Here is a 16,474-nt window from a genome sequence, read left to right as displayed (position 1 = left end):
GTTTAGGGGGTCATGGGGGCCAGATCTACCCCCAAAATTGATAAATTTAACTACATCATAGATATAAATGTACTCGCTCCCCACTGAATTAACCATTTCCCATCATTTTTGTTCACCATTTCCAATTCACTTCCTGTTCCTAAAATGTGACCTCTGTTTCCTCGAACCTCTTCTCATATATTTCCTGCTCTCAGGAACTTTCCATGTTCTGTTCTGTATTGCCTTCGTTTACCACCAGAGGGTAAGCTTTTAAAAGCAGGTTCTGTGTCTCCTTTACCTATTAAGTGGCCTTAGGAAAATCTTTGTCTAGTAGTTAATTCAGTTCAAAAAAGGCATATTTATCTTTAATAGATTATATATTCATAAAATACAATATTAAACTGGCACAAAAGGGTATATAATCCCCCCCCATCTCTCTCCAGTTTCCCTTGCTGGAGGCAACCAGTATTTTGCAGAGATAATCTGTGTCTGTTGTATATAAGCTATTATATATATATATATATATATATATATATATTTATTACATGATTTTTTATGAAAAGCCATAGAAGTGAAAGAATGAAAGAATTTCTCCATTCTCCTATTTCTTTTTTTATGTATTAGAAAGATGCAAATTTAAAACAGCAAGGTCCTATTTTTCCATTAATTTAATTAGCAAAGAGTTTGCAGTACTTATGAGAATATGGGGAAATAGGAGTTTTCAAAGTGATAGGTAAAAATATAAATTATTATAACCTCTCTGGCCAGCTATCAAGATTTTTACTGCACATTACCCTTTGACCTTGGAATTCCATTTCTGGATACTTGTCCTGCAGATACACTTGTTCATGTCTGCAAAGATTATGTATCAGAATGTTTATTGCAATAATTTTTGTAATAGGAAAAGATCTTCAAAATACGTTCAGTGGAGTGGAATCCTGGTACTTAGCAGTGTAGCATATAATTCTGTGCTTTAAAAAGGGGAAGGGAAAAAAAGGCAGATAGATATATATATATATCCACACACACACATATATATATATATGCTTATAAACACCTGGAATATTTCACACAGTTAAGAATGATATCCTCTGAGAAGAGAAATTAGGAGTCTTGGTAGAAGAGAGACTTATTTTTTAATATGGTCTTCTTTATACTCTATTATCTCTTCAATAAAAATAAACAGGTAAGAAACACAGACTCTGAAAGTTTAAAAACTAGCTTCTCCTTTCTTTAGCCAAATGACGTTGGGAGTTTACTTAACTCTCTAATCAACTCTGTTTATCTGTAAAGTGGGGTTAATAACTTCCCTTTATACAACTGGCATAAAAATTAGATAATATAAAGAAAATATCTAGTACAGTACCTGAACCAAAAAATGTAGCATTTGAGGCAAAGAGTCCTATACCAGAAGTTACTTTGCAAGTAGCTGCAGACAAGATATGTGATCCACTGTGACCTGGACTCTTCAGTCTTTCGTCTGACCAAATGATCCCTAAGTCCCCTTATACTGAGTTTCCCTGCTGTCTTGCTAGAAGAACCCATTTCTTGCTAGAAGTTCTGGCTTCCGAGCTAGGAGGATTTGGCACAAAATTAGAAGCTCCTAGGAGGAGGTGCTTTGTTCTTTGGCACCTTCCCAGTTCCATATGAGACCATCAGGTAGGTCAGAGTATTGGACAAGAAGAAATGGGTCTGTGTTTATGGAGTCCTATCTTGTTTCATGTTGCAGAGTTGGAGTTGAAAAAAAGTTACAGAGTGGCTGAGAGAACTGCACCAGAATGAAACTAGTGGAAAACTTTTAAAGGAGTGGCAAGGAAAAGCATGGTTGCCAAAGAATCGCCCCCTGGGTTTCATAAGCTAGATGCCAGTTCTGTGGGTGTCACAGAGGGCTTTGTGGGAGTTGGTGGGGGAGGATGCTAACAACACCTGCATCGGGCAGTACTGCCTGCCTGTGGTCCTGAGGTTGGTGCCATGCTTTGGGACTGAAGGAAGGGGTCTGGGATCTCTACTTGGGTCAGGGGCTAAAAGGGAGTAGCAACCACAAAGGCCAGCGTGGTAAGGGGTCAAGAGTGTGTGAGAAACCCAAAGGGAAGCCTCTCTCATTACAGCTGCCCCACTCCCACCTCCCACCTGAGAGGACCACTTTTTATCTTAAAGGAGCCTGTGGGTTTCCTCCCAGAACGCCTCAGATAGGAGAAGGCAGTTAGGTCACTCAGAGAAAATTTGGCACAGTAGACAGATGGCCTTGACTCTCTCTTTCTCGTCCAGGTGCTGAGGGATGTCCTCAAGGATCTCTACCACCTGCTGAAGCACGTGCTGTGTTTGGAGCCCGATGACGTGGCCAGGCTTCATGCCCAGCTGGCCCTGGAAGAGCTGGATGAGATCATGAGAAACTTCCTGTTTCCGCCACAGAAGCTGGAGAAAAAGATCACGGTCTTGCCATAGACCAGCCTCAAAGGACTCGGAGGAGGCAGAGGGACCAAACAGCCTGAGCAGTGTCCAGGCCTTCCAGCAGGTGGCCCCACTGCCCCTTTGGAGCTGGCAACATGGCTGCCCCTGGAGGTGTCTTTCTGTCTCTGGTCACGTGTGTCTTCATGCGGACCTTCCTGTATCATCTGTTTAGTCATACTGCATCCAGTCTAAAGTGTGTACCAATAGAAGATACTACAGGTCTCATTGATCTGAACATTTTTCACTGTCCCGTAGCATTCAGAGAAGGACATCTACCTGATGGAAGTATATTTTTAACACAACCGATGGAATTTAGTTAATTAACCATTCTTTTACGACTTGAGTATAGAAGAGGTTGACCACTCACCTATCACATATCTGATATTCTTCCCTGGTGATGGTCCTTTTGTAATGAGGAGCAGCCAGCCAGGGCTAGTCACCCTTAGCTGCTCAGGTGGCATTTCAGAGGATGGAGATACAGCTGGTGGTAGGGAGGGAAAGGAATTTGTTATCAAAATGTGCAGAAATGGAATAAAATAATCTCAGCTGGAAAGAATAACAGGTCTGAATCTGGTCCTCTGCTATTGAGATGAAAAGCTGTAGCATTGAGGATTCGATCTCCAGAAAAAAGAATCAAACTGGTTGAATCTTCCAGAGAAGAAGGGTAAGCGCTGTGTTTGCCCTCCCAGACCATTTTCTTTCACTTCCTCTGCTAATGTTTGCATTGAGTTGCCCTGATAATAGGAGAAAAGAGTCATGAACATCTCAGATGGAAGTTTATATCCTGCCTTCAGTCTATGCTCCTTTAGATTAAGGAATGTTTAGACAGCGTGTTCATACTAAATGCCTGTTGGAAGTGTACTGTTTATTGGTGACCTGATGCCATGTTTGCTGAAGTAATTTCACATGTAGTGCTATAGATGTCTTTTTACCAATTTACATATTTCGACCTCTGAATTTTGATTACAGCTAAAAGAGAAGACAAAAAGGAGAAACTGGATGACTGCTTCAGACAAGCCCTCTCTGTCATCAACACCTTGGTGAGGCTAACCCAGAGTCTTTAACCAGTCCTCAGGGATGAATTTTGTTGGAGTTTTATCCCAGCTCTCTGGTGACCAGGCCCAACAGAAGCAAAACAGTTTCCCAAAACTCTCAAGTGACTAAAGGATCTGTCTGCAAGCAGGTCCATTTGCTGGTTTACCTCAGACTATTTCCATCTGGCCAAGTTACAGACATGGTCCTTAGCTTAGAACCTTTTTGGTGAGCAGTGAATTAGAACATAGGCAATCAGGTGTTTTTAAGGAATATTTCCATTCAGCTAGGGTATCGAGATTATTCCATTCTCCAGATCAACGATGTCTAGAACATTAGGATCTGACTTTCAGATCAGAGAAGAATCTCCTGTGGACCAGTTGGATAGACACTGGAAGTTTTCATTTCTTGGCCTTCTTCTAACTAAACTCCATACCACCCTCTTAAGACAATCAGATGTGTCAGACCGTTGGTTTAATTTACAACTTTGTTTTAACTGCATTGCAATTCTTAGGACATACCCTCTTGGATCAACTTGATTAGAATGAGAAACTCCAGTCTAAACACCCATATAGGGAGTGCCTCACAGAGCATCCTCGTCCCTTTGTCTCCATTTAGAAGTTGCCTCTTAATTTGAATTATTTGGCAACTGGCTAAAAGCATCTGTTCTTTATTGATTTTGGTGGATTCAGTTTCAGAAAGTGACTTTTTCTGTCCTTGTTACCAAACTCAAAGGGTCATTGTGTATGCCTAGTTGCTCAGTCATGTCTGACTATTTGTGGCCCCCTGGACTAGAGCCTGCCAGGCTCCTCTGCCCATGGAATTTTCTAGGAAAGAAAATGCAGTGGGGTGCTATTTCCTACTTCAGGGGATCTTCCCAGCCCGAGGATCGAACCCATGTCTCTTGCATCTCTGCATTAGCAGGTGGATTCTTTACCATTAGCACCACCTGGGAATCCCAAACTCAAGGGGAGGGATACCTTAATGTCACCCTCCTAAACACCAAATACGACTAAAACATTAAAAGTTTCCAAATTATAATCTCCCATGTTTATCTACGTAGATATTATATAGATATGTATATCTATATACATCTCCATCCTTGAGAAAGAGCATGAGAATTTAGAGCTTTAGGATAATAAAAACACAAAACTTAAAAAAGAAAAAGGTGCGGAACTCCAGGGGCAGATGGCAGGAGCAGTGGTGACAGTTTCCTGCATAGGCCTGTAAGGTGTGTCTGCCTCTGTGTCACAGCTGTGCCCCTCCGCTTGCCTCCACCTCTGCCCATCTCTCCTCCTTCTGGGGCCATCTTCTCCTGCTGCTCCTCCAGGCTCCTCCCTCCGTCTCTGCCACTGACACTCCCCTGGCCTTTCACCTCCACTTCCTCCACTGCATAGTGGTCTGCCCCAAGCTCCCCTGTGTCACTCATGGGTCTTTTACTTGCGCCCTCTTCCCTTCCTTGCTGCCTCTTCCACTTCCAGGCCCACTGGCACAGCCCCCTTGATCTCCAGAGGATGGGACTGTGGCAAAAGACTAGCAAGGGGCCGAAAGCTGTGGCTGCAGCCAAACCCAGGCACTCTGCCCAAGCGTCAATTGCTTCATCAGGTTAGACTTCTTGGCCATTCTGGATGGCTTCCCTCTCTGGTATGCTGTCCTTCCTCCTTAGCACATACCTGCCCTTTTACACACCCTCTGTTATTTATTTATTTATCTATTCATTCATTCATTTATGCTGCACTGTGTGGCATGGGGGATCTTTAGTTCCCCAACCAAGGATCACACCCTGCATTGGGAGTGTGGAGTCTTACTGCTAGACCACCAGGGACATCCCCACCCTCTTGTTATTTAATCAGAAATCTCCTAACTTGCACTTTGCTCCCTGTCATCTCTCCAAACACATACTTTTCCATATTTTCATGTTCTTGTTCTTTCTTTACCTCTCTTCTCCATTCCTTCACTTTCCTATGGCTCTGCCAATCCATCCCCGGATAACGGCCAACCAGGGATGCTGGGTAGGAAAGCAAATCACAATGACAACAGTTTGTTGAGCACCTACTATGTGCCAGATGCTGTACCAGGCACTGAGAACACAGCAGCAAACAAAACCCTGACCTTCAGGGAGAGCTGACACTATAGCAGAAGGAGCCAGACAAGAAATAAGATAAAGAATAGAACATCAAATAGCGATAAGTGCTATAGGGAAAAATGAGGTCAGGAATTGAGCTGCGTATTGGCTGAGAGCTGTAAGTTTGGAGAAGTTGTCCAGAGAAGGCCTCCCTGAGAAGCTGATATTTGAGTAAAGATCAGAAGGAGGTGAAGGAGCAGACATAAAGATACTTGGGGGAAGAGCAGTCCAGGCAGAGGAAGTGGCGACTGCCAGGGTCCAAGGTGGGAGAGAAGAGAGGTGAAAGAGGAGGGATGGTGTGAGCCCACTGGAAATGGAGGGAAAGGATGTGGGACACATAGCCTGTGGACCACTTTGAGTGAGGTAGGGGCAGCCACAGACCTATTTCCACCTGAAGCCCCTTCAGCATGTTTTTGGTGTTTTTTAAGATTCTTTTTTTTTCCTTTAAATGTGGGCCATTTGAAAGTGTTTATTGAATTTGTTCAATATTACTTCTGCTTTATGTTTTGGTTTTTTGGCCAGAAGGCATGCGGGATCTTAGTTCCCTGACCAGGGATCAAACCCGCACCCCCTGCATTGGAAGGCGAAGTCTCTTTCAGCTTGTTTTTGGAAAGTACTTTGAGCCCAAGGTGACGAAAGCTGTAAAATGGGAAATACATTGAGGCAGAGGGAATTCATACCCAACCACGGTTTTTTTTCCCCCTCCGTCCTATGGAAGCAGTGAGCCCTGTCCCCTTTCACCACCCTCCTTCTTTGGCAGCAGAAGAAAGAGGACAGCAGCCCTGTGGGTCTGGCCTCCGTCCCCGCCCTGCTCCAGCTCTTTGTCTGTGAGGCTGTGAGTGAATGGAGCCTTGCCTGCCACCTGCCTGTGACTCACGGGCAGTCCCTGCATGAAGGGGCAGCCAGGGCGAGTGAAAGCTGATCCGTGGGTGGGAGGGTGGCTCATCCGACCTGGGCACAGTCAGACTGGCCTCTGCAGTCTGCACAGAATCAAAGGCTCAGCTGGGATTTCAGTGCAAGGCGGGGGGCGGCAGAAAACGGGAACTGAGTTTCAGGGTGGGCTGTGGGAGGCAGCCACTCTGCCTGACCGTGGAAGAAGGGTAGGCATGGGCTTCTTCCCCTGCACCCTGGACAGGAGCAGGCATGACCTCTAAGGGCTCAGCTGTGTCCTCTAGCGAGTTCTGCAGCCACAGAGCTTCTGCAGTCACACGCGGCAGCCTCACTGCAGTGCGCGCTCCTCTCCCTTCCATGCACCACTTGCTCCGAGCTGCCTGGCCGTTTGGGGGTTGGGGAGTTGTCTTCTTAGAACACCAGCTGCTGCCAGGGCTCAGGGCTGCGCTCAGGGTACCCATGCCTGCCAGCCGTGAAGAGGGAGCGCAGACCCGCACCATCAGCCCTGAGAGGGGTTGTTTCCACTTACTCAAAGGGTCCTCCCTGTGGTCCCTCCCCACATGTCCTTCATGCTGACTCAGGGGGTCCGTGCTCCCAGGAGGACTCAGGTGTTACCTGTTCCCACCCCCAGGACACTCTGCATCCGTGGGCATAGAAGAGCAAGGCCAATCCCTCTGGGTTTCCTTTAGTTTGAAGGTCATTTTTTATCCATGAGGTTGTTTAATTCTCAGGACAGCATCGTGGAGCGAAGAGGCAAATTATTGTTATTCCTTTTTGGTGGAATTTGGCCAAAGTCTCCTGGGGGGTTGAAGCAGACTCTTTTGAACATATGTTGAATCCTAGGGAGCCTCTCCCCACAAAATTAGTACAGAAGGAAAACACTTCCAACTAGAGCTCAGTTTGGGAAAAACTCAGGGGCTCATGTACACACAGAAACCCCGGCATGTGAGTCCCACGAAGCAGTGGTTGAATCTCCGAAGACCTGTGCTGAGGGATGCTGGCCCTGTCCTGTCCCCTGCCCTCAGAGTGCTGACGAGCAGCAAAGCCAGCTCCTAGGTACAAACGCCCTGGCTGCATCTGTCTGTCTGTGCACGCACATGTGTGTTACATATATTTTATGAATTATAACAGACGTAAAGTATATGTGACAAAGATATACTCACCCCCACTCCTACCCAAGGTTACCACTGATCAGCAGTTGGGTGTATATCCCCAGATCTTTCCTTCCTTTCACCCTTTCCCCAAATGAACACTCAAATGTACATTACTGCTTTCAAAAGGAAAAATGGGATTGTCACCATAAAGACTGTCCTGTATATTTGTTTCTTAGTCACATATCTTGGAGACATTTTCTTAGTCACATATCTTAGACTCTGCCCTGTGATGTGGTGTGTCTTCCATTGTATAGATGACCCACAGCTGGTTTAAGCATTTGCCTCTTGATGGTCAACTGAATTATCTCTAATTTCCAGTGCTTCTCAGACATAACTCTTTGCATCCTGAAGTGTTTCTATAAGTCCTAAGAGGTTGGAAGACCAGATTCAAAAGATACAAATCTTTTCAGTGTTTGTACCACAACGTCTATCAACCTGCTTTTGCTGATCTCTGTTCCTCCATCCTCAGCTGACTGTGTTAATATCTATGCCATACAGGTTCAGTCACCATAACACAGTGTTAACACCACTCTCTAAAAAATTCCAGCCCAAGGAGTCTTCAGAGGGTGGAGTTTTCTGTGGATCAAAGCCACTAATAGGGGCACAGTGACACTCTCTGCAGCTGTGCTCACTGGCAGCCAGCTACGAGTACTCATCCTGGAGAGAGCCTGAGCCCCCGCAGGTCTGTTCAGAAGTGCTTGGACGAGGCTCTCCACTCGGAGACTCAGTCCTATGTGTTCAGGGAGTGCCTTCTCACGGAGTTAGAAGTGCCCCCTTGATAATGACCGTGGTTCCCAAAGCAGACTCAGGACCTAGGGTCTGACGGCGCCTCAGAGTATCAGGTTCATCCTGTAAAACCCAAGTGAAATGACTGCTGGAGCGCCACATCACCTTAACACTATAAAGAGCTTATTATGCTCTTCTGTATACCTGGCATTTATTAATCCACTAAATCCTCACACTAGGCCTAGGAGGGAGGTATTATTATTATCCCTGTTTTATAGATGGGAAAACTGAGACACATAAGAGGCTAATTACTTGCTCCAGATTACGTAGTTAGTGAAAAAGAGCCAAACCAGTATTTGGACTCAAGTCAGTCTGACTCCCAAGGCTGGGCTTTTAGCCACTGTGCTTTGCTACCCAATAGACAGACACTATGTTTCCAAGTGGTAAAACACACACACACACACTTTTTTTCCCTTTCCTTTTTTAATATTTATTTTTTTTATTTGGCTGTGCTAGTCTTAGTTGCTGCTTGTGGATCTTCATTCTCTGTTGCGGAATGTGAATCCTTACTTGCGGCATGTGGGATCTAGTTTGCTGTCCAGGGATTTAACCTGGGCCCCTTGCATTGGGAGCATGGAGACTCAGCCACTGGACCATCAGAGAAATCCAAAAAACTGTCCTTAATATCAGTGAGGATAAAGACTATGTATGGTTCCCTGGCTCGTCAGATGGAGCATGTGTTTCAAGGTAAACCTCAGTCCAGACTCCCTCCAGATAGTGTCCTTGTACATCAAAACCCAACTTCAAACACCAGAACTTGTTACACATACTGTATTTGACCTTGTCCTTTGTCCAGCAGCCAGACGTGAGATTTGCTCAGGCCCCTTAGCCTGTCTGCTGCTGTACTTAGACAGCTTTTGTAAATTACCCACTGAAGGACCTGTTCTTCTTTCTGGGGTGGCTAAGGCAGTAGACCTTTGACACTGCAGAGCTGTGTGTAGGGGCATAGAAAATGTAGCAAGTCTTCCCATGAACTCTAATCAGAACCCAGAAATGTCTCCTTAAAGGTTTGTTGTTTTTTTTTTGTTTGTTTGTTTGTTTTAACTTTTCACCTCCTATGAAAAGTTCTCAGATTTCACTATCTCAGAATAATAACAATGGATGGTTTTAATTCTTGGGTATATATTTCCTGCATATATACACTGATAACCTCTATTCTGTACCATTCCTTCAGAGAAAAGAAAATGAGACTGGAATTCATGTTCTTATTTTGCAGAAGGGGAAAATAGAGTTCAGAGAGATAAGTTCTTTAAAATGGAAAGAGAAACAGGGAGAAATGAGTGAGTGCACTAGAGCAGAGAAGCTTCTGATATTATTTGCTAGTTTTGTGTTTTTGTTTTTTTTTTTTTTTTTGCTCTGCCGGGTCTTAGTTGCAGCACACAGGATCTCAGTTCCCTGATCTGGATGGAACCCTGGGCCTGCTGCATTTGAAAGCGAGAAGTCTTAGCCACTGGACTCTGGGGAAGTCCCTATTCACTGGTTCTTATAGGAACCAGGTAGCCAGCGCCTAACTCCATCACGGAGATGCAGGGGCGCAGAGGGTGGGCTCCTTGTGAGGAACCGCTTCGGTGCTGCAGGAGCATCCTCTCTGCTGGGGGCCTGGGGACAGCTACTGGGCCTTTAAGTGGTTTATTAAATGATGTAAGATTTAATCTTCATTGTCTGCCTTAAGAGCTAAAGCCTGCTTGGAACAGTGCCTGGGTGGGGCTTTTCAGAGGTACAGCCCTAGTCATCACACGCATAGGTAGCCGGGCGCTGGGGAGAACAAAGCTGCCTGCTCCAAGCTTCCAGAGTCTCTAGAGCCTGAACAGGCTCCCCCACCCCCACCCCGCCCCACCCCCCACATTCACGCACACCTTAATTAGACCACACAGCCACTTTCCACACTTTAAAACCTGTGGTGACCATATTAATCCTAGGGAAGGACCAGCCTGAAATTAGGCTGTCTGTACTAAAAGAAATGTGGTACCGATGCTTCAGAGAGCTGGGCCTGGGGTGAGTCTCCACCCTCCCACCACCACTTCCCAAAGAAACTATATCAGTGTTGTTCAGAGATTGCAAAGAACAAGGCTCCAGCATCTGCCTTGTGGGAGGTTCTCTGTGGCCAGGGCCAGGACCATGTGAGAGAGAGTCATGGGGACTCTGTGCCCCAAAAGAGAGCAGCCCAGATCCACCACCCTAACCCATCCTTCAGGGAGGAAAAGCCCTCCATGCTCAGAAATCCTGTCATTTGTGAAGCAAACGAATCCTGATTGCTTTTTGGCAACTCTCTCCTCCCTGGCTTTGCCCTGGTTATCCTGGAAAAAGCAGGCGACACTTTTGCCAATGGAAAGGTTGTATCAACCCCATTCCAGGTAGATTCAGAGATCTGGGGACTGACACGCCTAGGTGGTCCCATCCACCTCTGTTTATCTCCTTGGCGCTCCCTGCTAATTTCTACCTCAAATTGATGTCTTTTCTCTTTTTCCTTTTTACCTCGTGGCTCAGTGGTTCATTGGTTCATTGTTAAGTCTTTAAGGTCACTTCATTCAGACCAGTGTGGCAAGCAGGGTGCTGGGTAGATATTTGTCTGCTCTGGAGCTCAGCTCCAGGACTGGCTGGTTGGTTGCTGTCCTCCGGGTGCCAGAGATGTGCTTGCAAACCCATGTGAGGAGAATCCATGGGATGTGTGCTCAATGCTAGATGCATAATAGAATCTCCTAGGGAATTCAATAAAAATGCAAGCCTGGAGCTCACCCCCAGTGATTGTGACTAAATCGATCCGGGATAGGGTCCAGACATTCGTGTTTTTAAAAAACCTCCTGGAGTTTTAAAAGTCTAATGTGCAGTAGCCAGACGTGAGAACCCGTGCATTAACTTATCTGGTGAGAAAAGGGTGGCAGGGGGCAGGAAGAGAGAAAGAAACAGTGTGTGTGTTAAGGAGGTGTCCTAACAAAAAATATGAGTGTGGGACATATTGGGGGGGGGTCTCTCTTCACAGAGGACTGATGGGAACTGCCCCTACCATTGGCTCTTCTCCAGTTGCTTTTATGGATGATGGAGCTTTGGACCTCCTCTGTGACAGTGACTGTGTCTTTAATCAAGAAAGAGGACATGAAGCAGAAGTACCAGCACATTTAAGAACTGTGGTTGACAATACTGTAACAAAGCCCAGGTAAATATGGAATGAGGTTACCCTTAAGCAGTTTGTTCCCCTCCTGTTGATCCTTGATCCTGCAACTGAGGCTCTAGGCTAGGAGTGTGTCCTGATCAGGTCTGGGAAAAGTGAGTGTGTGCTTGTGTGATGAACGAGTGTGCACGTGTTGGTTCTGTATACAGTATGTTATGTGCACGTGTGGGTGTGGACATGCCCATGGGTACCAGCATGGGAGTCGGTTTATAGCACTCAGAGAAGACAGCCTCTCCCTGGGCAGGAGTGAGATGCTGTTGACATCACCATTCCTGGAAATTGGTTTTTTTCAGGAAGAGCATCCTCTTAGGATGCTCCTAGAGCCCACATTTAGAGTGCCTGCCTCTTCTCCCCAGGATCACCATGACCCTGGATGAGGGGCTGAGTGGAGGTTGACACCAGCTGGGTTGTGCCAGGCAAATCCTGTGCCCTGGCTCAGGGTTGTGTTGCCAAGAGGAAAGAGTGTTTTTGGAATTCACTCAGAGTTGCTGGATGAGAAGGCCCAGATCTACATACTCCCTTCTTCCCTGCAAAAAAATCTCTTGAACAGTACCAGGGATTTAAATAAAGCAAGTTACTGGAGTTTTGGCGACCACTAATCCTGTATCCTGGCCCTCCCAACTTCCCTGCTTTTTCATTATACTGAGGTTGCCAGACCTTTTGAATGTGAACCCATATATGATGCTATATCCCACCCAGCACCAGTTTCTGTGAATTTACAATTTATATAATTTTATTTTATATTATTATTTTTATTTATTTACTTAATTTTTTGGGTGTGCTGGGTCTCCACTGTTGCATGGGCTTTCTCTAGTTGCAGAGCGCTGGGGCCACTCTCTAGTTGCAATGAGATGGCTTCGTGTTGCAGTGGTTTCTCTTATTGCAGAGCATGGACTCTAGGGCACGCGGGCTTCAGTTGTTGTGGCTCATGGGCTTAGTTGCTCCGAGGCATATGGAATCTTCCCAGACCAGGGATCGAACCTGTGTCCCCTGCATTGGCAAGCAGATTCCTATGCACTGTACCATTAATAGAATATTTGGAGAGTACAGAGAAAAAAAGCAAAGAGAAAAATTCATTGATCTACCACCCAAACCTGATGTTAATATCTGGGTGAATTTCTCTCCTGCCTTTTAATTCATAGGATTCAAAAGGAAACAGCAACGTTAAATGCAGTCATTCATACATGATGGTTTTTGTATCCTGCCTTTTCATTTAACATTTGCATTATGAGTATTTTTTGCATATTCTTACATTCTATTCCTGAACATCATATTTAGTAGCTGCACAATATTCCACCAAGAAGGTAGATTATTCTTTAAAATCGCCTTCTGGATTTCTTTCTGCATTCACCTGGGGGAGGGAGAGGAAGGAAAGATGGCCAGGAAGAGCTTTTCCTGTTCAGGATTCCAAGAAAAGCATCTCCAAGTCTGGCTTGATTCTTCGTTATCGTGTGCCCTTCTAATCCTGACCTTCAAGCCAGCATAAAAGAACCTGGCCCCTTAGTAGGACCTGGCAGCCCTGCCTCCAGTCGAGCAGAGGCCCCTTAACTTGAAATGAAAATGACCCTTCCATCCACGGAGAGAAAGACTAGAGTTAAAATCTAACCACTGTAACTGCAGGACAGAGAAGTCCTTAACCCTCCTTCTTCAAACGTAGCACCTAGAAATGGTACTGATTACAGACTACTTGTCGGTAAGAGGGGAGAGCTATGAAAGGATAACTTTGTTTGATGGTAGCTGCCTGGCTGCTGTCAAGGCACGCACCTTCCACTTTGAATTATGTATTAACTAGTATTGCAGATGAAGCTGCCTTGAGGAGAAGGCCCTATTTAGTCACCTGGGAGACATAGCCTGCTGCTCTTTGGGGGCCAATTTAAATTTCACCTTCATTAGCTTTGAGAGGTTTTGATTGTGGTCAGCCCAGGGGAAGCTGATGGGATGAAGCCTGCAGCCATTGGAGGAGACCTCCTGGCTTGGTTGCCATCCTCCATCCTGCTTTGCTTTGCTAGAAGCTGTGGGCTGGCTGCCAGGGTGGCGCCCTGAAGCGTGAGGTCAGAGGGCACGGGGGAGCTGTGGAGCTAGAACATCCCTCTACCCCCCCCTGCCAGTGACTCAGTAGGCCGCCAGTGGGGCAGAGCAGCACCTCGCAGGGCTGTCGCACAGAGGGCTCCTATTGACACAGGTATTTGAATATTTCATGGGTTTGGATTTGAAAATTAGTTGAAAGGTGAGATTGGTTAGTAGTGGTGTCGGATTCAGTCACCTCAGACCCACCAGAGCTTTGAGAATGGCCTCTTCAGCCCTCCAAACTCTAGAAGTCTCTTTCCCTTGGTTACTCCACCACCTGTAGTCTCACTTGTGCCCCAGTAGTTGACACTGCCAGCCCTTACCTCTGCTTCCTGAAGGCAGCACCAACAATTCTCGCAAGAGCCTTTTCTCGCCCCTTTGTTGTGATTTATCTGCCTCCTAGGGCTTCCCAGGTGGCGCCAGAGGTAAAGAACCCACCCGCCAGTGCTGGAGACATGAGAGATCCCTTCTGCCTCCTAACCGGTCTCCTACCCCACTCCTAGTCTTTACCCAAAGTACCAAACAAGACTTGTAACCTCTTACTGCTTTGCTCTGACATCTTCAGTAGTTCTCTGTTACCTACTGGATAAAACCCAGACCATTGTGTCACCCAAGGCCCTCTGGAATCCACCCCCAGCTTCCTCCTCTGCAGGTAGACAGTATCAGGCACTTTCTACATGGCAGGCAGCGCTGCAGGTTCTTCAGTGTAAATTTTTTGTTTCATCGTGACTGGTCTTTGCTGGACTTCGAACACACCTCACACATTCCTCTGCTGCTGCTAAGTCGCTTCAGCCCTGTCTGACTTTGTGCGACTGCATAGACTGCAGCCTACCAGGCTCCTCCATCCATGGGATTTTCCAGGCAAGAATACTGGAGTGGGTTGCCATTGCCTTGTCCAGATGCATTCCTCTACCTGCTCTTTTTTAGAATGTTTGTTTGGCTGCTTCAGGTTATCAGTTTGTGGCATGCGGGGTCTTCGTTGTGGCTCACTGGCTTCTCTAGTTGCAGTGCACAGGCTCAGTAGCTGTGCTGCCACGAGGGCTTCGGTGCCCTGCACCACATGGGATCCTGGGCTTCCCTGGTGGCTCAGATGGTAAAGAATCTGGCTGCAACGTGGGAGATCTGGGTTTGATCCCTGGGTTGGGAAGATCCCCTGGAGGAGGGCATGGGAACCCACTCCAGTATTCTTGCCTGGGGAATCCGCACGGACAGAGGAACCTGGCAGGCTACAGTCCATGGGATCACAGAGAGTCAGACACGACTGGTGACTTAGCACACATGTGGGATCCTAGTTCCCCAACCAGGGATGGAACCCATGTCCCCTGCTTTGGAAGGCCAATGGATTCTTAACCACTGAACCACCAGGGAAGTTCCTCCTCTATACACTCTTATTTGTAAATGATGCCTTCTGTCTAGAGTGCTCCTGTTGCTTTCTGTGGAACTCTGCCCAGCCCATACCAGCTCAGAGATCTCTTTCCTGAAAAAAATCTTCAAATTCTTCTAATTGGAGTCTCTCAGCAACATTTAATTATAAACTTTCTTCTGTGGTAACTTAAGTTTTCAAGTGTATTTGTCTTCAAAATGGATAACCATTTAGACAGCACAGACCAGCCTGAGACTTTGCAGTGCCAAAGCATTCTTCTCGGCTCAGAGCAGGTCATACATGAATGTTGAAATACTGCATGAACCTTCTGCCACAGAACTGAATAGGAGGCTTGCCCTCTGGAACCTGGGTAACAAGCCAGTTCAGCACCCTCTGAAATCACGTTTTTAAGTAATTGGATATGGAATTATTCCTATTTCTAAATCCCCAGTGGTAAGCAGAGATAAATGTGAGCTTTGTTATATCAGCCCCTTAAAGATTCCCCGACCCACCTCCCCCTGAAGAGACTAATGCAAATAGGGCCCAGCAAAGTGGATGTTAATTACAAGCAAATTCTGCCTGGCCACAAGGGTAAAGCTCTCCTAGCTGTCTGATCACACTAGGTCACCTGGCCCTGAAGACCAGAAAAAGAGAATCTGTTCCCCAGGGGAAGCCATTTAGGGGGCCAAGCCAGTGGATATGGGAAGAGTGTTTACTGTTTTCATAATGGTGCCCTGGGCCTGCTGTTTATTTCAGAGGTTTTAATTGACTAGTGAGCTGGTGCTATACCAGCTCACCACCTATAAACCTCCCTGGAACCAGCTGAGTGAGTTAGGCACTAAGCCTGTGGGACAAATTTAGAGTCTTGGAAATTAACTAGGCATGAGATGATCGAGGAGCAGCCCCAGGAAACTTGCACACGGAGAAGTCATGCTGCTGCATTGCTGAGGGCAGAAGGGATCTTTCCAAACTGGCTGCTCTGTTCCTTAATCGTCTAAACAGGTCACTTGCAAGCAGCCAGTTGGCTGGATCTGACTCAGACACACTTGGCCTGACCTGTGGAGTGTCTTTTAACGTTTGAATTAGTAGCTAACACTTCAATAGGAGAAGACTTCACATAAGAATCTGAATTTCTGGCTTCTCCTAACAACAGAGCACCTGGCCACGCTGGGCCATCCCTCTCAAAGGGACATCTTTAAATGGGGCGTTCACTTCTCACCAAGCTGGTCACTCATAGCCGCCCAGCCTCTGCTTGTTTCCCCTGCTCTAAAAATACGTAGATTGCAAATTTGGGTGGGAGGTAGAATTAGATAGCTCCTCCAGTCTGGCAAGCCCCTGGGTGTAGAGGCAGTAGTTAGAGCTCATGGAGTCCTTAATGCAATTGAGACAAGGCATTTTTCATGAACACTGAACTTCCTGCCACCAAGTGTCACACCCTGGAGGGATAGGTATGTAGA

General features: G+C 46.3%; 2 protein-coding genes across 5 annotated transcripts in view; both read left to right on the top strand.

Moving 5' to 3' along the window:
- The window catches only part of TANGO6 (transport and golgi organization 6 homolog), a 181,068-nt gene extending 178,079 nt beyond the window's left edge, over positions 1 to 2,989 (top strand). For both annotated transcript variants that reach the window (XM_070451087.1, XM_070451086.1), the window contains exon 18: positions 2,248 to 2,989. In XM_070451087.1, coding sequence (XP_070307188.1) covers positions 2,248 to 2,424 — 177 coding nt within the window. In that variant the 3' untranslated portion in view covers positions 2,425 to 2,989. The remainder of the gene's footprint in view (positions 1 to 2,247) is intronic.
- Positions 2,990 to 3,005: 16 nt separating this feature from the next.
- The window catches only part of HAS3 (hyaluronan synthase 3), a 26,606-nt gene continuing 13,137 nt past the window's right edge, over positions 3,006 to 16,474 (top strand). The window contains exons 1-2 of one of the 3 annotated variants that reach the window (XM_070451090.1): positions 3,006 to 3,094; positions 3,400 to 3,470. The gene's annotated coding sequence lies outside the window, so the exon portion shown is untranslated. Of the gene's footprint in view, positions 11,573 to 16,474 lie in introns of all 3 variants that reach the window. The other 2 variants (XM_070451089.1, XM_070451088.1) reach the window with 2 other exon arrangements.

The sequence above is a fragment of the Odocoileus virginianus genome, chromosome 20 (assembly GCF_023699985.2).
Source record: "Odocoileus virginianus isolate 20LAN1187 ecotype Illinois chromosome 20, Ovbor_1.2, whole genome shotgun sequence".
NCBI classification, from domain to species: Eukaryota; Metazoa; Chordata; class Mammalia; order Artiodactyla; family Cervidae; genus Odocoileus; species Odocoileus virginianus.
This window is presented reverse-complemented; position numbering and strand designations above follow the sequence as displayed.